General features: G+C 45.6%; 2 protein-coding genes across 3 annotated transcripts in view; one reads left to right on the top strand and one right to left on the bottom strand.

Moving 5' to 3' along the window:
- The first annotated feature begins 287 nt into the window (after positions 1-287).
- Positions 288-11,234, top strand: tmx2b (thioredoxin-related transmembrane protein 2b). Its single transcript, XM_038981753.1, has 8 exons — positions 288-631; positions 1,368-1,428; positions 2,684-2,797; positions 3,431-3,507; positions 3,780-3,886; positions 7,427-7,492; positions 7,632-7,761; positions 9,639-11,234. The coding sequence occupies exons 1-8, from the start codon at positions 443-445 to the stop codon at positions 9,816-9,818; spliced, it is 924 nt and encodes a 307-aa protein (XP_038837681.1). The 5' UTR covers positions 288-442; the 3' UTR covers positions 9,819-11,234.
- A 492-nt stretch (positions 11,235-11,726) lies between these two features.
- The window catches only part of LOC120035011 (palmitoyltransferase ZDHHC5-B-like), a 36,156-nt gene continuing 26,255 nt past the window's right edge, over positions 11,727-21,627 (bottom strand). Inside the window, exons 7-12 of one of the 2 annotated variants that reach the window (XM_038981752.1) lie at positions 20,588-20,679; positions 19,773-19,899; positions 19,260-19,380; positions 18,815-18,927; positions 15,176-16,206; positions 11,727-14,094 (exon numbers count right to left, since the gene is read on the bottom strand). In XM_038981752.1, the coding sequence (XP_038837680.1) occupies positions 13,866-14,094; positions 15,176-16,206; positions 18,815-18,927; positions 19,260-19,380; positions 19,773-19,899; positions 20,588-20,679 (1,713 nt within the window). In that variant the 3' untranslated portion in view covers positions 11,727-13,865. Of the gene's footprint in view, positions 14,095-15,084; positions 16,207-18,814; positions 18,928-19,259; positions 19,381-19,772; positions 19,900-20,587; positions 20,680-21,627 lie in introns of both variants that reach the window. The other variant, XR_005474100.1, reaches the window with a different exon arrangement.

Genomic DNA, 21,627 nt, shown 5'->3' with positions numbered 1-21,627 from the left:
TTTTACTCAAGTATGACATTTGGGTAGTTTTCCCACCACTCAGTCGGCAGTCGCCTGCACTGTCGGCTGCAATGTCGAACAAGCCCTGTATGTAAAAAGTATTCCAAAAAGGCCATTTTTTCCCCCAAATGAAGAAAAGGGAGGAGTCTGGTCTTTCATTAGACCTTCCTCTTTTGCAAAATGTATACCAATCATCGTTCCTTCGATTTTTTCAACTGGCCAATCACCACCATTTCACAAAGGAGGCGGGACCATTTCCAAGGATTCGTCCGCAGTGACCTCCGCGACATCCTTCCTCGCCTTTAATTTGCAGTTTACACATTGGCCGACTGGAAATCTATCCTGCGAGTCGCATCACGACGAGTTTAGCATTGCTCCAGGCGGCCTCATCTTCTCCTATTCCTCCGGCTGTTTTATTTTATTTGTATATCTAAATTAGAAAATGGCGTTGCTAACACCTCTCCTCGCATTCCTCTACCACTTGCCGCAGGTGTACAAGTGGCTGCTAAAGCCATACTATGTCGCGTCTCTGTTCATGTCAATTGGGTTTCTCGTGATCCGCAAGACGCCAGGCATCTGCGAACATCTTTCGACACAACGAGAGGATGGCAATCCCTGCGACTTTGACTGGGTCAGTATTGGATGGTGTAAAAAAAAAAAGAAAAGTGGATTGAAAAATATAGAGATACATGTTAGGACGTGATGAGGCCGGGAGAAAGACTTTGGTTAGATTGCCAACGAGCTAGCTAACTTAGCTATCCTATGCTAAATGTGATGACAGAGTGCTGACGCTAGCTACATGAATGGCCATTGAAATTCGATGGGAGTTGGCCTGGGTTCGACATTGAAAGGTGATATAGACTGTAACCCGAACCGAGATCGGAAAGTAACAGGCAGGTGATGAGACAGAACCGCGCAAAGGGTGAATATACTGGGGAGTTAGCAGGTGCGAACCCCCTCTGATACTAGGCTACCAAGGCCTTGATTTTTTTTTTTCGGGCAGAAAGTACCACTGCCACCATGAGTGCATGCACCAAAACCACCCAAAAAACAACAGGATGACACTGGCAATACTGGAGTTAGTTGCAGGCCGAACCTGTAACATCTTGTTTAGCCTCCTAGCTAGTACTGGAGCCTAGTGGTTAGAGCGTTGGGCGGAAGGTTGCTGGATCGAATCCCCGAGCTGACAAGGTAAACGTCTGTCGTCGAAGACGTGGATGTCGATTATGCACAGCACCTCTCTGAATCCCGAGGGGTTGGGGTTAAATGCAGAAGACACATTTCAGTTGAATGCATTCAGACTAGGTACCCCCCTTTATACACTTAAATGCTCTGACGTGTGTTTATTCTGTTCTCATGTTCCACAGAGAGAAGTGGAGATTCTTATGTTCCTCAGTGCCATCGTCATGATGAAAAACAGAAGAGCTAGTAAGTATCAGCCCTGAACCAGGTTAATCATTAGCAGAACCCACCTGTGTTTTACCATTAGAAAACTGTCCATCCCCCCTCATTTGGTCATCGCTAGCCACATAGTGTTTTAGAGTTTATTAGTCACATGCACAGGGTCACAGATGTGAAAAGTAGGACTAGTGGTGGCTATTCAGCAGGCTGATGGTCTGGGGGTAGGTGCTATTGGCCAGTTGTCAGTTTTTGCCGTGATGGAAGTGGGTAGAAGACTGTGGCTGAGGTCATAAACCCTGCATATTTCTACAATTTATCATCTTAAAATCTGATTTTAACCTTAACCACACTGCCAACCGTATGCCTATCCCTTAACTTAAATGAAGAACAAAACGCAAATTTTTGTTTTGATTTAATGTTTATGATATAGCCAATTTGTGAGGCTGTTGTATCTATTGGAAACCCCCTCAGTTGGAGCTAGGGGTCTCCTTCAGCAGGCAGACATGTTTGTTTTACATGACATTCAACACATGGTTACCATTTCAGTAAAACAATAAGTACCCACACACATTGCTAATGAAGTTTCACTTTTGTATCCACACGGCTAACATTCCAGACAGTTCAACTTTGTCTGAACAAATTGTTTAGTGTAAAGCCAACATTTGTTGTTTGTTCTAGGTTACTGCTGTATATTGTTATTGTTGTAGGTATTCAACCAACCTGCTATGGCAAACGTCTTGTCCACACAGCCCTATTTAAATGAATAGTTTAGTGTTGTAAACAGACTGTTTTAATAGATCGTTCATAGGACGAAATGTCTGTTGACCTTGTGGTGTTTACGTTATGTTAGTAGCTCTGTTGTTGGTTGTTGCCACTCCCTTGGTCTTTCATCTGCCTGTCTCTCCCTCCTCCCTAAAGTGAATCCCTCACTTGTTAGGCCTCAACTACAAACTGTCCCTCTGTCTCAGACTCCAAATAGTTTTTACACTATTCACTCTCTTCATATTTCTTCATATCACTCCTTTACCCATGGTTTTACAAAACGGTTTGTTCCTGTCTTCTATTCGCATCTGTTCTCTCTCTCTCAATGTTATTGTTCTTTGTCAATGTTATCATCTTTGTTTCCTCTTCCCCAAGTGCACTATGTTCTTCAACCTGCAAATTGTCCTTATTCTATGCAATAGTTATTATTATTTTTATTATTTAAGTTATTCTCATCAACCCCCCCCCCCCCCATTGTTGTTTACTTGATTTAACCCCTCTCCGTCTCTCGTTGTCTCAGTAACGGTGGAACAGCATGTGGGGAACATCATTCTGTTCAGTAAGGTGGCCAACGTTATCCTCTTCTTCAGACTGGACATCCGCATGGGCCTGCTCTACCTCACCCTCTGCATCGGTCAGTACACACACTTGCACTACACAAGGTGTGCATACATACACACTTTGTTTATACATACACACACATACAGTTGAAGTCAAAAGTTTACATACACCTAGGTTGGATTCATTAAAACTCGTTTTTCAACCACTCCACAAATTTCTTGTTAACAAACTATAGTTTTGGCAAGTCGGTTAGGACATCTACTTTGTGCATGACACAAGTCATTTTCCCAACAATTGTTTACAGACAGGTTATTTAACTTATAATTCACTATCTCACAATTCTAGTGGGTCAGAAGTTTACATACACTAAGTTGACTGTGCCTTTAAACAGCTTGGAAAATTCCAGAAAATGATGTCATGGCTTTAGAAGATTCTGATAGGCTAAAAGACATCATTTGAGTCAATTGGAGGTGTACCTGTGGATGTATTTCAAGGCCTACCTTCAAACTCGGTGCCTCTTTGCTTGACATCATGGGAAAATCAAAAGAAATCAGCCAAGACCTCCTCTACTGTTGTGGTAATTAATTAAACCGGTAAATGCCTGGTTAGATAACATGACCTATAACCTGATGACCCCTCATTTGGCTCTCTGATTGGCTCGTTACCCTTCCTTCTGCTCACTGATTGGCTGATTTATGTGTTCCAGTGTTCCTGATGACCTGTAAGCCTCCTCTCTACATGGGCCCAGAGTACATCAAGTACTTTAGTGACAAGACCATAGACGTGAGTACCTCTTAAGGCTCTACTGTAACAGACCATATTACCATTGCCCTAGTAATGGTATGTTATAGAGCGAAAATAACACAGATGGGTGTATCAAAAATCATATTTTCACATGATCGCAGAAGATGACACCAATTAGATTGTTATTGACATTGCAGTTGAAAGTATGTTTTTATCAGGTCATTTCAAAATGGACACACACAGAGCAGATTTTTTTGGATTGAAATGTAACGTTTAGTGAAATTGATGGCTGACTTGTGCCCCGGTTGCAGGACGAGTTGGAGAGGGACAATAGGGTGACGTGGATCGTAGAATTCTTTGCGAACTGGTCCCCAGAGTGTCAGTCCTTTGCCGCCGTCTACGCAGACCTCTCCCTCAAGTAAGACAACGACTAATGTTCACTATACACGACAAAAGCCTCCATTTTAACCTGTCTGGCACCGGGGTTCCGCTAGCGGAACTCCTCCCACATTCCACTGAAAAGGCAGAGCGCGAAATTCAAAAAATATTTTTGAGAAATATTTAACTTTCACACATTAACAAGTCCAATACAGCAAATTAAAGATACACATCTTGTGAATCCAGTCAACATGTCCGATTTTTAAAATGTTTTACAGCGAAAACACCACATATATTTATGTTAGCTCACCACCAAATACAAAAAAGGACAGACATTTTTCACAGCACAGGTAGCATGCACAAAGCCAACCTAACTAACCAAGAACCAACCAAACTAACCAAGAAACAACTTCATCAGATGACAGTCTTATAACATGTTATACAATAAATCTATGTTTTGTTCAAAAAATTTGCATATTTGAGGTATAAATCAGTTTTACATTGCAGCTACCATCACAGCTACCGTCAGAAATAGCACCGACGCAGCCAGAGTAATTACAGACACCAACGTCAAATACCTAAATACTCATCATAAAACATTTCTGAAAAATCGATGGTGTACAGCAAATTAAAGACAAACATCTTGTGAATCCAGCCAATATTTCCGATTTTTTTAAGTGTTTTACAGCGAAAACACAATATAGCATTATATTAGCTTACTACAATAGCCTACCACACTACCGCATTCATTCATCAAGGCACGTTAGCGATAGCAATAGGCACGTTAGCGATAGCGAATAAACCAGCAAAATATATTAATTTTCACTAACCTTCATAAACCTTCATCAGATGACAGTCCTATAACATCAGGTTATACATACACTTATGTTTTGTTCGAAAATGTGCATATTTAGAGCTGAAATCAGTGGTTATACATTGTGCTAACGTAGCATCTTTTTCCCAGAATGTGCGGATATTTTTATGACACTCAACTATTCTGACCAAATAACTATTCATAAACGTTACTAGAAAATACATGTTGTATAGGAAATGATAGATACACTAGTTCTTAATGCAATCGCCGTGTTAGAATTCTAAAAATAACTTCATTACGACATCCAGCTTAGTTATAGCGAGAGCGTGCCCAAATTCTGGGCGCAAACTACTATTTCACATGTTCGACAGATATATGAAATAGCATCATAAAATGGGTCCTACTTTTGATGATCTTCCATCAGAATGTTGTACAAGGGGTCCTTTGTCCAGAACAATCGTTGTTTGGTTTTAGAATGTCCTCTTCTCCAGTCAATTAGCACGGAAAGCTAGCAAAGTAGCGCGAAGCTCTCCTTCCTGAACAAAGGCACACAACGCAACACGCCTAACGTCCCGAATTAATTTCAATAATCTAATAAAACTATATTGAAAAAACATACTTTACGATGATATTGTCACATTTATCAAATAATATCAAAGCCGGAGATATTAGTCGTCTATAACGACAGCTTTTCAGAAGGCAATACCAGGTCAGTTCTCGCGCTCTCCAGAAAACAGGAAACTGGTGACACGTCATGCCGAGAGCTTTTATTCGACCCCAGATCAAGTTATACACTCCATTTCTTCTCTCACTGCCTGTCGACATCTAGTGGAAGACGTATGAAGTGCATGTATACTAATAAATATCAAGGACATTTATAGGCAGGTCCTAGAACAGAGCATCGATTTCAGATTTTCCACTTCCTGTCAGGAAGTTTGCTGCAAAATGAGTTCTGTTTTACTCACAGATATAATTCAAACGGTTTTAGAAACTAGAGAGTGTTTTCTATCCAATAGTAATAATAATATGCATATTGTACGAGCAAGAATTGAGTACGAGGCCGTTTAAATTGGGCACGATTTCCTCCAAAGTGAAAACAGCGCCCTCTGTCCTCAACAGGTTAATGAATTGCATCATAAACCCTTAGCTTCAATCTACATCCTCTCCTGAATTGTGTCAAAACAGACCATCTCATATTGCCCTATTAGGCCAGACAAAATTGATTCAATGTTTAATGGATTTTCCCCTCCCAGAAAAGTGAGGCGAGCGAGCAGGATAAAAAAAATTAAATGACATTATGTGGTTATAAGCAATAACGGTACTTTACCACAGTGTCCTAGGCTCTTGTGCAGGCTCTAGGCCTAATGTGAGCTTCAAGAGTTATATTATTCCGTGTGAAAACCTACACTATTTTTCTTTCAAATAATGCAGATGTTACAATGTTATAACCATGAGAAATGAAACACAATGGGAAGTATAGCTTGTGATAGTTTCATTATTCCTGATAAAAAAAAAAAAGTGCAATCCAATCTCGTAATTTAATGTGATGTATAGGGTAATAGAGTAGACTATTTAAAAATAAATAATAATAAATCAAGAATGATTGACATTAAATAATTGTAATTAAAATGTTGATGTAGAATAATGAACTCATTACCTAAATGCATCTCTATGGGCGTTAACAAAATATTCATACAAATATGATTAGGCCTTGTAGAAAGAGGGTGAATCAAGTTAGGGCTGCCAAATGAATGTAGCATTGGAAACAAATACATAAATCCAGCCATAGAGTATAGCCTATCATCATCAAAATGAAAAAAATGTCATTTATAACATGCACAATCAGAAGCATCAATCTATCTAGATCAAGCTTGGTCAAATTTGAGCCCAGTAACTTTGCTCACCGCATCCTCCTTCGGCTGTCTCGTCTGGCTGCCACGAAAAGCCCCCCCCACCTTGAAGACAGTCTATCACACCATTGTGGAGCTGCTGATCTGCACAAAGTGTGTGCGTGCCACTGGCCATGTACTTTGATCGATATCCTAGCTGTTCTCGGCGGCGCGTCATCACTTCAAATGCATTCCGTCTTGGTGTTATCGGTTGGCCTACTGCTACTGGTAGTACCGATAAAATGCAAGTTAAAAATGCACTTCGATTTCATCCATCATTTTGACTGAAATTTGGTTGTCCAAAATATGTCGTTGCTGAGGAATGCATTGATCTCTGGCCAGTCGGTCGGTTCAGTGACATTGTTGTTTCGTGTATTAATCGCTTCTAATAGATCTGAAAATGATGCATTAACCATGAATTTAACCGACTGTTTGTTTATGACGAGGGACGCCCCACGTTTAACCTGGACACATAAATAGGATGAATTTGCGCCGGCTTCAGCCATGACCGCATGAGAGAGCAATGAAACGTCTGCCGGTGCCAGCGTGTGTGTTTCACTGTCCAATCTGAGGCTCGAACATGATCTGATCTTGTGTTCCGAGGCTGTTTGGTCTCTTGCCCATCAACTTGGGAAAGCCTCAAGGGAGAGCAGACGGGGCATTATAAACAAAGCGCCGCATATATTGCCCAAAACATAACACATCTGATGTAATTGTTTTGGGGGGTGTGGCGAAAAGTAAGGCGGGGCATCCGTTAAACAGTAATTGAACTTTGTCCGGCCTTTTAGTATCACCTGTCAGTTTGTGGGGCGACTATAGTGGTAATGCTATTGCTGTGCTTGTTGGGAAATAGATGGGTTTTCTCTCATGGTTACAGGTATAACTGTGCTGGGCTCAAGTTTGGGAAGGTGGACATCGGGCGGTATGGAGACGTGTCTAAGAAGTAGGTCCCTTTTCTCATTCGCTCTCCGTCCTCCTCTCTGCAGATAGATTATATTTAAGTGACGTAGAGTTCTGGTTGGACGGCTATGATTTGAAACACCACATTTAATAGCTTCCCTTCCTCCATCCCTCTTATCCAGGTACAAGGTGAGTACCTCTCCCCTCTCCAAGCAGCTGCCCTCGCTGGTGCTGTTCCAGGGGGGCAAGGAGGTGATGAGACGCCCCCAGGTGGACAAGAAGTGTAGGGCCGTGTCCTGGAGCTTCACTGAGGTGAGAGGAGTGGCTTCAGAGCAGAACATATACACACACACCAGGGTTTCCATTAGCTGATGATGGCAGTATTTTAGCCAATGAAAAAAAACATTTGGTAAATGAATAGAAAAGCAGATTAATAAAATTGACGCCAGCCAATTGTCTGGGAGAAGAAAAAATCCCATTGCAAAATAATGCTTTTTAGCCTATTCATTGATGGACATACATTTGACTGGTCATACTAATCGGTCTATAGGTTAATTTGCATAATTTGGTGTACAGTATATTCATTGTGTATTTTATCACACGCGTATGGGATGCAGAGCCTTTGAGTGGAAAAATCTGTCAGACACGGCGAGAGCTGCTGCCTCAGCATCTCAAACAGCAAATGCATAAATAGGCAATGGATGGCGTGGCTTTTAAGTGCGTCACACACCACTTTGCAATAAGCTGGAGGCGGTATGCATTTTTTGAAAACGTATGCGTAATTGTTCGAAACCTGGACGCTTTAATACATATTGAGGCATGTCTGACCTTGCTTCAAAGTAGCCTAGCCAAAATCAGACCATATCTGTGGAGGCAATTATTTTATATCAACATTCTTTCATAGGCCAGTAGCCAAAGGTGAAATCCTAGTCATATTAGCAACCCAACGCTAGTTGTTGGATATTCTCCCCTCTTTCGAAATTTCTAACCCGATATTTCCATCTCCGTCACATGAAACGGTCCGCGCGCGCCGTGCCCTTTTGGCAACGGTGTTTCCCCCTCTAATTGCATTATGGAACAAACATGTGTGTGTAAATGCCTCGTGTGCATTGCTGCGTGCTTAAAAATGTGAAGAAATAATAGTTGATCAACATTTTATGCTAAACGTTCTGATCTGTTGCATCGGACTCATTGCTTGAACTTTTATTTTTATGAAGCCGAGGCCTACTGGTTGTATGAATTTTGAATGTACCGTCCCAGAGTCTGTTTTGGAATAGGAAAATTCTTTCTCGACAAGCTGATTTTAATAGAATAGGTTAACTTTTCTGCTATGCGGGACAGTAGATTGACGTAGGGTAGTGATTCTGCTGTTCGTTACTCGTCTCGCTGGCCGGAGGAAAAGTAAATGTGGACAGTTGTTCTAACATCCTCAGTACCCATCAGAATTCGGTAAGAAGGACCTCGCGTTGTTGCATCCTCAACATGTTCTGTTAATATGAATGACCATATTCTAAATGTGATTTCTGTCTTTTCTGAGCGCCGCGTGTGTACGGTTAAGCACCCAATGGATATATATATGCATGTCCAGTCAATTTCTCAAATGTCCGGTAAATGGGCCTCCCGGGTGGCGCAGTGGTCTAGGGCACTGCATCGCAGCGCTAGCTGCGCCACCAGAGACTCTGGGTTCGCGCCCAGGCTCTGTCGCAGCCGGCCGCGACCCGGGGGTCCGTGGGGCGACGCACAATTGGCCTAGCGTCGTCCGGGTTAGGGAGGGTTTGGCCGGTAGGGATATCCTTGTCTCATCGCGCACCAGCGACTCCTGTGGCGGGCCGGGCGCAGGGCGCGCTAACCAAGGGAGCCAGGTGCACGGTGTTTCCTCCGACACATTGGTGCGGCTGGCTTCCGGGTTGGAGGCGCGCTGTGTTAAGAAGCAGTGCGGCTTGGTTGGGTTGTGTTTCGGAGGACGCGTGGCTTTCGACCTTCGTCTCTCCCGAGCCCGTACGGGAGTTGTAGCGATGAGACAAGATAGTAATTACTAGCAATTGGATACCACGAAAATTGGGGAGAAAAAGGGGTAAAATTAAAATAAAAAATGTCCGGTAAATGAAAAATGCTGCCGGTCAAATGTCCGGAAACTCGGACATGCACACGCTCTCTTTCTCTCTCACACTCAATCTCACTCTCAACAGGAGAACATCATCCGGGAGTTCAACCTGAACGAGCTCTACCAGAAGTCCAAGAAACTCAACAAGTCCAAGGGAGACCGGGGCGACAAGATCAACGAATCCCAGTTCCCGCCCGTGCCCGAAGAGGAGGAGCCCGAGGTCGATGCCCAGGAGGAGGAGACGGAGACCAAGAAGGACAAATAGAATTGTCAGGGGTAGCGGCCTCAGAAGAATGGTGTGACGTCTCAATGGGACTAGGTGGCGTTATGCTGATGCTGGAGGGGTGTGCTGTTCGATCGAGGGAACAAACATGATTGTTATGAGTCCTTTTTTGTTTTGCTATATACTGTATGCAACAAGATTTGAGTTGCAAAATAATTGTATTATGATGATTAACTCAATATTAACTAATTTAAATCTAAACTGTACGGTTCGATTTTTACGTCTCTCCATCATACTTATGACAGTTATGTTGATCTTTCCACCAGTTCCCTGGAGGACCTCTATGGCCATCGTTGGGTGTGTCCCAAATGGCATTCTATTATCTAATACAGTGCAATACTACAAAGTAGTGCACAATATAGGGAAAAGGGTGTAATTTATGACTTAACAATTTGAGTGCATTTGATTTAGGCTTAATCTTGGCGCACTACAATGATACACTCCGTTCATAGTGTTTCACTCGATTTAGAACTTGTCCCATTTGGGATACAGAGTGAATTTACACTCTGTCCAGTCCATGCTTGGTGTGCCAAAAGGCAACCGATTCCCTTTTTATAGTGCACTAGTCAAAAATAGTGATATGGTGCCATTTCAGACATGACCTTATCTCCTAATATGGTGAGCTTGAGCTGGCAATGTTTCATATTGGACCAATGCCAGGCATTGGCTCAAATGTCTCCTTCATTAGCCAATTGCTGTCAAAGGCTCTTTGCTGCATGCCTACTCTATTTGTTAAGCCATGGTCAAACATTTCACACCAACTACCTACCTCCAACTGGGTCCATAATGATAAGGTAGGGTGTGTGTATATATGAACCACAGCCTCTGTCCCAAAATGCTGTCTTTGAGAGGGAATTAAAAAAAAAATATTAGCAAGTGTTTGTTTTTTTCCCTTCCGTAATCGTGGTTGTGATTTCTGTTGTCACCTAATCATAGTTTTCAGTTCAAGATGATGCTGAAGGGAAAGATGAGGATGGGGAGCGTTTTGCTATTAATGCTAATTCCATGTGAGAACTAGACCAGTGTTATTTTGTTGTCCTGGCAATAGGTAGAATTCCATTTTTACTTTCAAAAGCTCCCATTTCAGGGCTGGCTTCTGTCTAAACACTGTCTTTTTTTTTTTTTTTTAAACCCTGTTGTCATTGTGAATTGTTGACGAAACACATTTTTACACCAGTGCAGAGAGAATTGTGTAAATTGAGGTGAAGTAGCAGAACATACATTATACTACCCGTTTGACATTCCCTTGGTTACTGTAGAATCCTGCTGTCTCAACGTTGCGTTCAGAATGTGTCGACTGATTCTGTGTGAATGGGTGAACCCGCCTCCTGCTTGAGATTAAACTCTGAGGGGGCGTCTGACTTTTTTTTTTATGCAATAAAAGTGTACATTATTAAATTCAGTCTAGTTTACATTTTAAATCGCGCTACAGTAATATAATCACAAATGGGGATATAAGCGTCCTGGTAACATTAACGTTATGGTGCCACAACATTCACAACCTGCATTTTGGCACCACCTTCTGATACATTGTGGTAGTGACGGCATGTAAGAGTTACGGAGGGAAGCGAGACATGAAGCTAAGCTTTGAGCCCCATCGGTAGCGGTTTCCTCCCTACTTCCAGGCACCACTGACTGACGTAAACCCCACAATCAATCTCTGTCCCCTCTATATCTAGTGTGGAAGAAATGTTGTGAGGTGCATGAAAATATACTGTAACTGGATCATAACTTACCGATTTAAGTAACCTTACATTATCTTTTCATAGCCGCTGTGGAAACCTTCGGTCCAGCTCAAAGTTCTACTCTGAATGTGTAGTAAGTAGCCTGTGTTCTGCGCTTTCTCATGTGTTGCATTACCAGACATAAGCAACTACAAAGCACACTGCCTTTGGTTTTAAATACTTTATTACCAATGCTCAAACACACACGCACACGCCCACACACACAGCTATACAGTACATATCTTTTTTTAATTTTTAATTTCAAACACCCAAGTCCCGGGCTCGTACTTGTCTAAACATCATCTGCAAGGGCATTGGCTGTTCCTGATGGCAGTCAAACGTCTTTGCCTTATTGGGCGACGTGCTCTTTTAGTCCTAGCCCATTTAGTTTCATTCTACGCTCCTGACTGGTCAAACAAACTGTCAGTCTAAAGCAATGCCCTGTAAATTGTCCTAAAATCTTGCAAAGGAAAGTAAAAAATAAATATAAAAATGATTTCCCCAGCTGTTCATCTCATTGGTTTAACCATTCACGAATAAAAGAGTAGGCTGATATGAATCTCTTGCTCTCTGCGGATTGGTCACGGCAAAGCATGTGATCCTCGCTAGTTTCCAGATAGGTCAGCTAGTGGCAACCGGAGATGTTATTATCTGGTCCAATAAAACAAAACATTGGTTGTGTGTGTTATGGCTCCCTTTTCCCTACGTAGTGCACGGCTTTTGACCAGAGCCTTCTAGGTCCTGGTCAAAAGTAGTGCACTATATAGTAAATAGGGTGCCATTTCAACAATCAGAAGGTACAACGATAACTTATCTCTGAAATATGCCCCGCGAGAAGTCGAGTGGTTTACTGTGTATCAAAGGACTTCAAAATGCTACATCGCCTTATTTTATCAAATACATTGGTTCCCATTTGCTGAACCATATAAAATTGTCCAGCTACTCTCTTTGGCTGAAGACTCAAAACCCAGCCTCTGATTGACTGGTGCAGCCATCAATACAACTGAGCCGCGCTCTAACGCTAAATCGGAACTGGGAAACTGACTTTTTCGACTTGCTAACTGGTTAAACGCGGCACTTGTTAGCCAGTTAGCAAGTCAGAAATGTCCAAGTTCCGACTAGCACATAAACACGGCAACAGTTTTTTCCTGTTTGGTTACAATTCTGAAATTAACTCAAACCAGAAAAACTCTATCAGGCCATTCAACAAAAAATCTTGATCTTATCAACAGCTATATATATATAGAAATTCATATAAAATAACATTTTGAAATTAAATAAGTAAAATAAAAAAACACCTCTCCTTTTCAAGGCCAATGCCCCAAAGTTTGTTTAGAAAAGGCTGCTCCATCTTTAAAGTACAGACCCAACGATATTTTATTTTTTTAACCATTCCATTGGTCCTTAAGTGAAATCTCCATCCACCCGGGGCACTGAGCCAGGCAAAACAAACTCTACCAAAGACCCTGCCGTCTACTACAGTTTAGCATCTCCATTTCTGATTGGTCGAGAGAGAATGGCAGCGAGATCACTAGCCAATCACAGTGGTCAAAAGTGGCTGGAGCATGCCGCTGTAACCTTTAAATGCCACTGATTGGAGGAAGTCACCATAAATTCCAAACCATATAATTCTGTACAGAGAATTAATCATTACACATTTATGAATGAATGAAAGCACATTTCTTTTTCAAAAATATGGGCTCTGTTTACACAGGCAGCCCAACTCAGATTTATTTTGCTCAATCAGATCAGATCCTTTTACATCAGCTCTTTTTCAGAGCTGATCAGATTGGTAAAAAAAAAAGGATCAGAATTCGGCTGCCTGTGTAAACGCAGCCATGTTGATCTTCCTTGTTTTATCCAATAAAAGGCAAACCCAGTCATACCTGTCACTCAATCATTCCCACAGAGTTCAACCCGCCCAGAAATTGGTAGATTGTCAAAGAGTCCCGCCTCTTAAGGGGTATGATTGGATCCCTGGGCCCATACGCCCACCATGTCATAATGGTGCATTGTGTTCTTGAATGTGACTGGTTAAACAACTTCCTCCCGATTAGTTCTGTAGTTCCTTGACTGGAGGTCTCTGAACGAGAGAGGAAGTCCGGACTCCATCGCATTTGGAAGAAGAGCAAGAAAAGTCAGTTGTTTCACTCTTCCTCATCACCCAACTTTTAAAACGTCTGTTCATTAAAAGCTTTCCTCTCTCCTGAAGGGTTCGAGAGGCAGAAATATCATCAGTCCATCTCTGACCCCTCCTTCACCTCCAACCCCTGACACCATTAGTCGGAGTGACCGTCCGTCAAACTCAGACTGAAATCTCATAGGTGGTCCCGCCGACGCCCGTCACCTTCTTCACCCCGCCCCCCAGCTTGTGGGCGGGGCTCTGGGTGTTTCCAGGGCTGGGATAGGCCTGTCCGGGGCGAGTGGACATGCTGATTGGGTGAGAGGGGGAGGAAGGGGTGGAGCCTGAGGAGGAAAGGGAGGACCTGGGCTGCCCGTTCGTTCGGCTGAGCAACTCCATCTGAATCTCGTCCCTGGATAGAGAGAACGAGAGAGGGAGGGAAAGAAGGATTAGTTAAGACGTTGGAGAGGAAGAGCACACACTCGTAGAGTGTGTACTAAATGGCACCCTATCCCCTATATAGTGTACTACTTTTCACCAGGCCCCAAAAAAGCCCCTATTCACTATAGGGAATAGTGTGCCATTGTGGAAGCATTCATCATCAATCGATAGGATATATCCACATCATGCAGGGGTGACCAAGGGCTGGTACATACAGACATCTTCCACTGTAATCCTATAGTCAAACAGAGGGACTTCATGCTGGGATAACGGTAACACACGCGGAGGAGGATAAAACACATCCACAACTACATCAATAACACAACCATGATCAATGGAGGACAAAATTCATTTTGAGATGACAGAAAACATTTATCAAAAAGTAAACCGTATAGGAAGATTAAAGTCCTCAAATTGCTCACTCACGACCATAAAACACGATTTCGAAAAATACACACACAAAAAAAAAGGAATGCCTACAATGCCTCTGTTCCCTAAACACTGTACATGTGGACCAGAAACCTAAAGGCCCTGGTCAACAGTAGTACACTATACAGGGAATAGCATGTCATCACATAATATGTCATGTATTGTGATACAGTAACGTGTCTCATAGCAAAGACCTACATGTACAGTATTTACACCATCACATAGTAAAGGGAACCAGGACAGCTGATGGAGAGAGACAGTAAGGGACGGAGAAAAACTCAATGGAACAACTACAGTAGCTGGAAACAGACAGTTTCATGACAAACGGGCGTGTACCAAATGGCACCCTATTCCCTATAGGGTGCACTACCTTTCACCAGATCCGCAGTCAAAAGTAGTGCACTCCATAGGGAATAGGGTGCCATTTGGAGCTGGGGAAAAAACAAAACAGAAGCAGTGAAGAGAAGAAGCAGCGACTCTACAGACGAGTGGAAAACAGACGACGGGGGGAAAAAGAGGTAAAGTAACTCACAGGAGCCTGGGAGGAGGAGGAAGAAGAGGAGGAAGAGAAGGAGGTGGCAGCGGGCTGCAGTCAGTCAGTAAAGAGCAGAGCCGTTACTCACTTAGGTGCCTGGATCCCGCCCCCCCCTCCCCCTCCGGCCGACGCCTTGCGCACCATCCGGTACTGCATCGCCGCCGCCGCCGCCGAAGAGTACGACAGAGACTTCCCCAGCGGCGGGGGGTGGGGGGAGCGCGGGGGGTGCGTGGAGGGGGCCAGGGGGGTGTCCGTGGACCGGGTGCGGTACGGGTAATGGTGGGGGGCGGCCGAGTCGGACAGGAGCGGGGGCCGGGAGAAGCGGGGGGGTCTGGAGCTGTGGCTGCTGTGGTGGTGGTGGTGGTGTGGGTGGGGGGGTTGGGGGGCCGCGGAGGAGGGAGGGGGCTGAGAGTGGTGGGAGTGGGAGTGCGATTCCTGGAGGAGTCGCTCCCTCTCAGGGGGAGGCAGGGGGGAGGAGGGGGAGGAGGCGCGGAGATAGTGGGCGCGGTGTGGGGAGGAAAGGAGGGCTACGGAAGAGGCGGAGGGCTGGTGGAGCTCTGCGTCTCTCTGCTGGCTGAGCTGGGCCGACAGGTAGGGGGAGGAGTAGCCCAGGACGGGGGGCGGGGCGGGGGTACGGTGGCGCCCGGGCGACATGTCGCGTGCGGCCAACTCAAAGTCGGGGCTCTCGGAGGGCGTGAGCAGGCTGTCGTACGATAGGCTGCCGTTGCGCGGAGGAGGCGTCTGATTGGCCAGGCTCTTGTAGCTCGTGGAGGTCGTCGCCTCGGAGACGTGGGCCGCATTGTGGGCGGAGCCAGAACGCACGCTGGAAGAACGGGAAGCCCCTCCCCCTCCACCGGAAGATAGAACCGTTGGGTCTGAAAAGGAGGGGTAGGAACGTCCCCCAAGGGAGTAACCGGGGATACCGCCACCCCCTGACCCTGGTGCCCCCCCTACTGACCCCCCTCCTCCAGGTCTGTCTCCACCTCCTCCCAATCCTCCTCCTCCCCCTTTCTCCCCTGGGGCCTCTTTCCCATCCAGGCTGGGTTCAGAGCGGAAGCCAGGCTGCTGGCTGGACTGGAGCAGAGAAGACGACTCCTTCAGACTGTCCCCTCGACTCATCTGGTGGGGAGAGAGACACAGAGAGAGAGAGAGACAGAGAGAGAGAGAGAGAGAGAGAGAGACAGAGAGAGAGCGACAGAGACAGATAGAGAGAGAGGGAGAGAGAAAGAGTGAGGTGGAGGGAGAGATGAAGAGAAAGAAGAGAGCCAGAGGGAGGAGGGAGGGGAAAAAAAGAGGGAGAGAAGATAACGTCGTGTTAACTCGATCCTTGTCATTGAATCCCACACTGGAAAGTGGAATGAGCACTAATCCACTACCAATAAAACCACCGTGGGAAAAACAAGGCGAACAACTCTTTCAAACCAGATGCATGGGTTTCACTATTCACTACACACAAGGGGTCTGCAGGGGGAAGAATATAGGGGCCTAGAGCTTTTAGAATGCCCACATGGCTTCTGTTACAGTATGTTGTCTTTACAACACACAGGACAGAAAATTAAAACACACACACACACACACACACAGTATATATAGGATGGGATGGGGGGGGGGGGGGGGGGGGGGGGGGGGGGGGGGGGGGGGGGGGGGGGCAACATGTGTGCCCATTGAAACAATAAGCTTGTGTCTCAAATGGCACCCTAGTCCGCATTTAGTGCACTACTTTTGATCAGGGCCCTTGGGGGCCATTTGGGACTCAGCCTAAGAGCGAATGAAATGGATGTCGTTGGGGCCCCGGCTAACAGATAACGCAATCAGAGTTAACAGAGCAAAACAACTATCTTCTCTCCCTGCTCCTGATAGAGAGCTCCTAACACATGGGGTTGTTTCCCAAATGGCACCCTATCCCCTACATAGTGCACTATTTATGACCAGAGCCATACGGGGACCTGGTCAAAAAGTAGTGCACGTTATAAGGCAGGGATGGGCAACTTTGATGGGGGGGTGGGGGCCACAGGGGAAAAAAATCTGAACTCATCACAAGGGCTCGCAATTGCAGACGGGTCTGCGCACCTACACAACCCCCACACTGCAAAACATTGTAGTAGCCCCCCCCCTTGGCAGCAGCTAAGTTTGCACAATTCTACCACAGGAGGTTGGTGGCCCCCTTAATTTGGAAGGACGGGCTCATGTTAATGGCTGGAGCGGGAAATCAGTGGAACGGTATCAAATCCATCAAACACGCGGTTTGCCATTCCGTTTGGTCCGCTCCAGACAGTGTTATGAGCCGTCTTGCCCTCAGCAGCCTCCGTGGAATTCTACACATTTTGCCACGGGGCAGAGAGGAATGTTTGCCGTTTTTAATATGATATCGGAGTAACGAAAACATAAGGGCCCCTCCGGCCGGTAATTCGATCATGATAACAAGTTTAGATAGCTGGCCGCTATACAAACTTAGCATTCTAAAAAAAATGTTTTTTGCTGACAAGGGCAAATTGGCTGACTATCAGTAACTGACACAAGAGAAAAACTGCTGATGAACGAACAAATTACGATACTGCACCTGGTGTATTCTACTGTTCTAACTCGCAACAGTAAGTTGAGACCTCGACTGAGTCCCCCCAAAAATAAATAAATATTTGTTTTACTGATCCCTTCAAAAGGGCTGCGGCGGCCAGTTGCCCCTCCCTGTTATAGGGGATAGGGTGTCATTTTGGGATGTAGGCATGGCTGTTGTTGTACTGAGCCCAAAGGAGGCTTGTGAGGCCCTGCCTGTTCGACTGTGCACCTTGATGCCCTCTTGTGGAGAAAACGTCAAACAGCAGCTGGGCCATTGACAAGTCCACTGTGTGATATCTTTATTTTATTTAACCTTTATTTAACCAGGCAAGTCAGTTAAGAACAAATTCTTATTTACAATGACGGCCTACCCCGGGCCAAACTCTCCCCTAACCCGGCTGCCCTATGGGACTCCCGATCACGGCCGGTTGTGACACGGCCCAGGATCGAACCAGGGTCTGTAGTGACCCCTTCAGCACTGAGATGCAGTGCCTTAGACCGCTGCGCCACTCGGGATCCCAGAATTGATGTAAGTGAATTATGATCAGATTGTGTGACATATAAGAAACACACCATACATGTAACATAGGCCCAAATGCAACATTTTATAATATGTTAATTAACTACCACAAAATCTTTCTACAACGAGAGAATGATAGGGGAGAATCTCTTCTACAACGGCGTGGGGAAAGCTACAGGCTAAAAGATGACACACAAGGTTGGGTAACAAGACATAAGAACAGACAAACTAAAGAAAATAAAGAAAAATACTCCTGCATTCACTTACTGATACTCTTCAACTGAAAGCCACTGAGTAACCAATCAAAAGGCAGAAAAAGGAGCCACAAGTAAAAACAGAGACGCATGAACAAATCAGAACAAATCAAAACGATTAAAGACAGACAGGCACGCAGCCAATGAGATCCCTGCTATATGAAATATTAAGCCGAGTCAGAGAGAACAGGGTGTGTGTGTGTGTGTGTGTGTGTGTGTGTGTGTGTGTGTGTGTGTGTGTGTGTTACCGGAGTAGTTTGACATGGATCATACCTCACACAGCACGCACATACTCTTTCAGACGCGGACACACTCTCACACGTAATCACACAGAGACACACGGTCGCCTTATGCGCGAGCTAGCCGGTTGGCATTAAGACAGTGGGTGTTTTGTTACCTGGTTGGCGTAGGCATGAGTGAGGGCAGTGTGGTTCTTTCCCGGACTGCTATAGGTCGGCCTGTATTTATACATGGTGGGTGTGGGCGGGGCTTTGTTCAGAAGACTACTCTCTGTGGAGAGAGAGAGAGGAAAAGAGCGAGAGCCTTAAATAAATTCACTCGGGGTACATAATTGTTATCATACGCAAACTTACATTTCATTTTTGCCAGCTAAGTTGACTGATAACACACTGTCATTCACAGCAACAACCTGGGCCGTGTTCATTAGGCACCAAACGGAAGAAGACAAACGGAAACAGAGAGGGACTACCTGAACTTGTCCCAACAGAAAACGCTCGTTTACCTTCTACGTTGCAAAACGTTTTCCTACGCTGTGTAGTAATGAACACAACTCTGGTGAACTGAGCGTGTGTTTCAATGCGAGTGTGTGTGTGTGTACGTACCCTCGGTGTGTTGTTCCTGGTGGCCTCTGGACAGGCCGGGGTACCTGAGCTCCGGTTTGGGGGGAGGAGGGGGCTCCGCATCACACGACTGACTCTCCATCATCTCCAGACTACTCTTAGACTGAGCGAGAGAGAGGGAGAGAGAAAGAGGGAGGGAGAAAGAGGGAGGGAGAGGGAAAGGAGAGAGCGAGAGGGAGAGAGCGAGAGAGAGCGCGAGGGAGAGAGAGAGAGGGAGAGAGAGAGATAGAGGGAGCGAGAGAGATAGAGGGAGCGAGAGAGAGGGAAGAGAGAGAAGCAGACTAAGAAATGAATGACATTTAATAGAATGTCAAAGTCTATAGAGCCCAGTGCCGTGGCAACTGGAGAACATTAACCATTCACAATGCTGAGAGCCAGAAGGAGCTATTTGTATGTGTGTGTGTGTGTGTGTGTGTGTGTGTGTATATGCATGAGTGGGCGCACGTCTGCCATGTACGTAAATGAGTGCGTGCATGGGTCTTTGTCGCGGCATACCCGGTGAAGGTCTCCGTGGATACCGTTGTCGAGGACCTTGGCGGCCAGCTGGGTGTCAGTGAGCTGTGGCCGGAGGAACGGAGGCTGGACAACCACACCGTGAGGCTTCCTCTTCCTACCCAGGTACCTGATGAAGACCACATCGGATCACATTATTAAAAGGACAAGGAGGAAGAGGAGGAGAGTGAGGGTACCCGATGGAGAGGGACAGGAGGGAGAAAGGGCAGTAAGAGAAGGAACGGACGAGGGAGAGCAAGAAGCACATGAGGATGAAGACGAACCATAGAGATAGACAGAGGCCTCATCTTTGTATCTGTGCCAATATGGCGCCTGTGACAGCATCTCCATTTAAAAGTAGTCACGTTTTTTTATTCTGTGTTTGAAAAAGAAAGCGTAAAGATAATATTGGTGATTTATCGCCACCTGAACCAACTTGTGTCATTCAGTTATGGTGGCCACTAGATGGCAGTGTTCTAGCTTAAACCCATTTCCAACCAAAGGCAACCCAATTTGAAAAAGACAATGCTCTGGTCATTGGCTGATTGCTCCCAACCCATAGGAAATCCCACCCAGTTGACTACCATAAAAAGTCGGAAGCCCTCAATGGAAATGTCCATGCTAAAACGGGTTGTATCCATCTAGAGTCCTCTATACAACTCTATGAGGACCCACTCTCGGTCATCAATCAAATCCCTAATAGCATGCAGGGATGACTGCAGCTCAATACACTGTTTGACCTGATCGTAATGCAACCAGATGTACACTATTAGCATACTGTAAATCCATAGACAACGATGAGACAGAGGGAGAGAGACCTGGGGGCTTGGGAGCTGCAGAGCACGTGAGAAACGTTCTTCCAACAGCCATTAGTGAAAGGGTTCACTCCTCCCCTGAACTTCCCCGTCACCTGGGGGAGAGAGAGAGGGAAAGACGGAGAAAGGAGAGAGAGACAGGAGGGGGAGAGAGAAAATGAGAGAGAAAGAGACAGGGGGGAGAGGGAGAGAAAGAGACAAGAGGGAGAGAGAAAGAGACAAGAGGGAGAGAGAAAGAGACAAGAGGGAGAGAAAAAGGAGAGAAAAAAAGAGAAAAATAGACAGGAGGGGGAGAAAGAGAGAATGAGAAGAGGGGGAGTGAATGACAAAAGATTTAAAAAAAAAATAGGTTATTAATTTTCCTCAAGACATCATCCGTTCATCAACACAACATATTTAAAGTGTAAACATCAAACATGGAGCGTCGAGCCCCAAATAAAAAGGGGGGATAAATAGAGGGAGGGAGGGAGGGATGAGGAGGACAGAGGATTATTCTCTCTCCTCGATGAGATTATGACCTGTACATGTGCATTCAGGGGAGGGATGGGGAGACAGGGACGGAGGGAGACAGGGACGGAGGGAGACAGGGATGGAGGGAGACAGAGACGGAGGGAGACAGGGACGGAGGGAGACAGGGACGGAGGGAGACAGGGATGGAGTGAGACAGGGACGGAGGGAGACAGGGACGGAGGGAGACAGGGACGGAGGGAGACAGGGACGGAGGGAGACAGGGATGGAGTGAGACAGGGACGGAGGGAGACAGGGACGGAGGGAGACAGGGACGGAGGGAGACAGGGATGGAGTGAGACAGGGATGGAGGGAGACAGGGACGGAGGGAGACAGGGATGGAGTGAGACAGGGATGGAGGGAGACAGGGACGGAGGGAGACAGGGACGGAGGGAGACAGGGATGGAGTGAGACAGGGATGGAGGGAGGGGTAGCGGGGTCACATTCTGGAGGATTATCATGGGGCCGTTGTAGAGATGAAATGTTTTGGGCCTTTAAGAACAACGTCAACACAAACGCACACCAACGGTTCACTT

The sequence above is a fragment of the Salvelinus namaycush genome, chromosome 42 (genome assembly GCF_016432855.1).
Source record: "Salvelinus namaycush isolate Seneca chromosome 42, SaNama_1.0, whole genome shotgun sequence".
Taxonomy (NCBI): Eukaryota; Metazoa; Chordata; class Actinopteri; order Salmoniformes; family Salmonidae; genus Salvelinus; species Salvelinus namaycush.
Note: the sequence above shows the minus strand (reverse complement) of the source record. Positions and strands in the feature narration are given on the sequence as shown.

What these genes read in the sequence shown, in the direction of transcription:
- tmx2b (XM_038981753.1), top strand. Translation starts at nt 443, where the DNA reads ATGGCGTTGCTAACACCTCTCCTCGCATTCCTCTACCACTTGCCGCAG. An exon ending in CTACCTCACCCTCTGCATCG is followed by an intron (nt 2,798 to 3,430) that starts GTCAGTACACAC and finishes TATGTGTTCCAG; the next exon opens with TGTTCCTGATGACCTGTAAG. An exon ending in TACGCAGACCTCTCCCTCAA is followed by an intron (nt 3,887 to 7,426) that starts GTAAGACAACGA and finishes TCATGGTTACAG; the next exon opens with GTATAACTGTGCTGGGCTCA.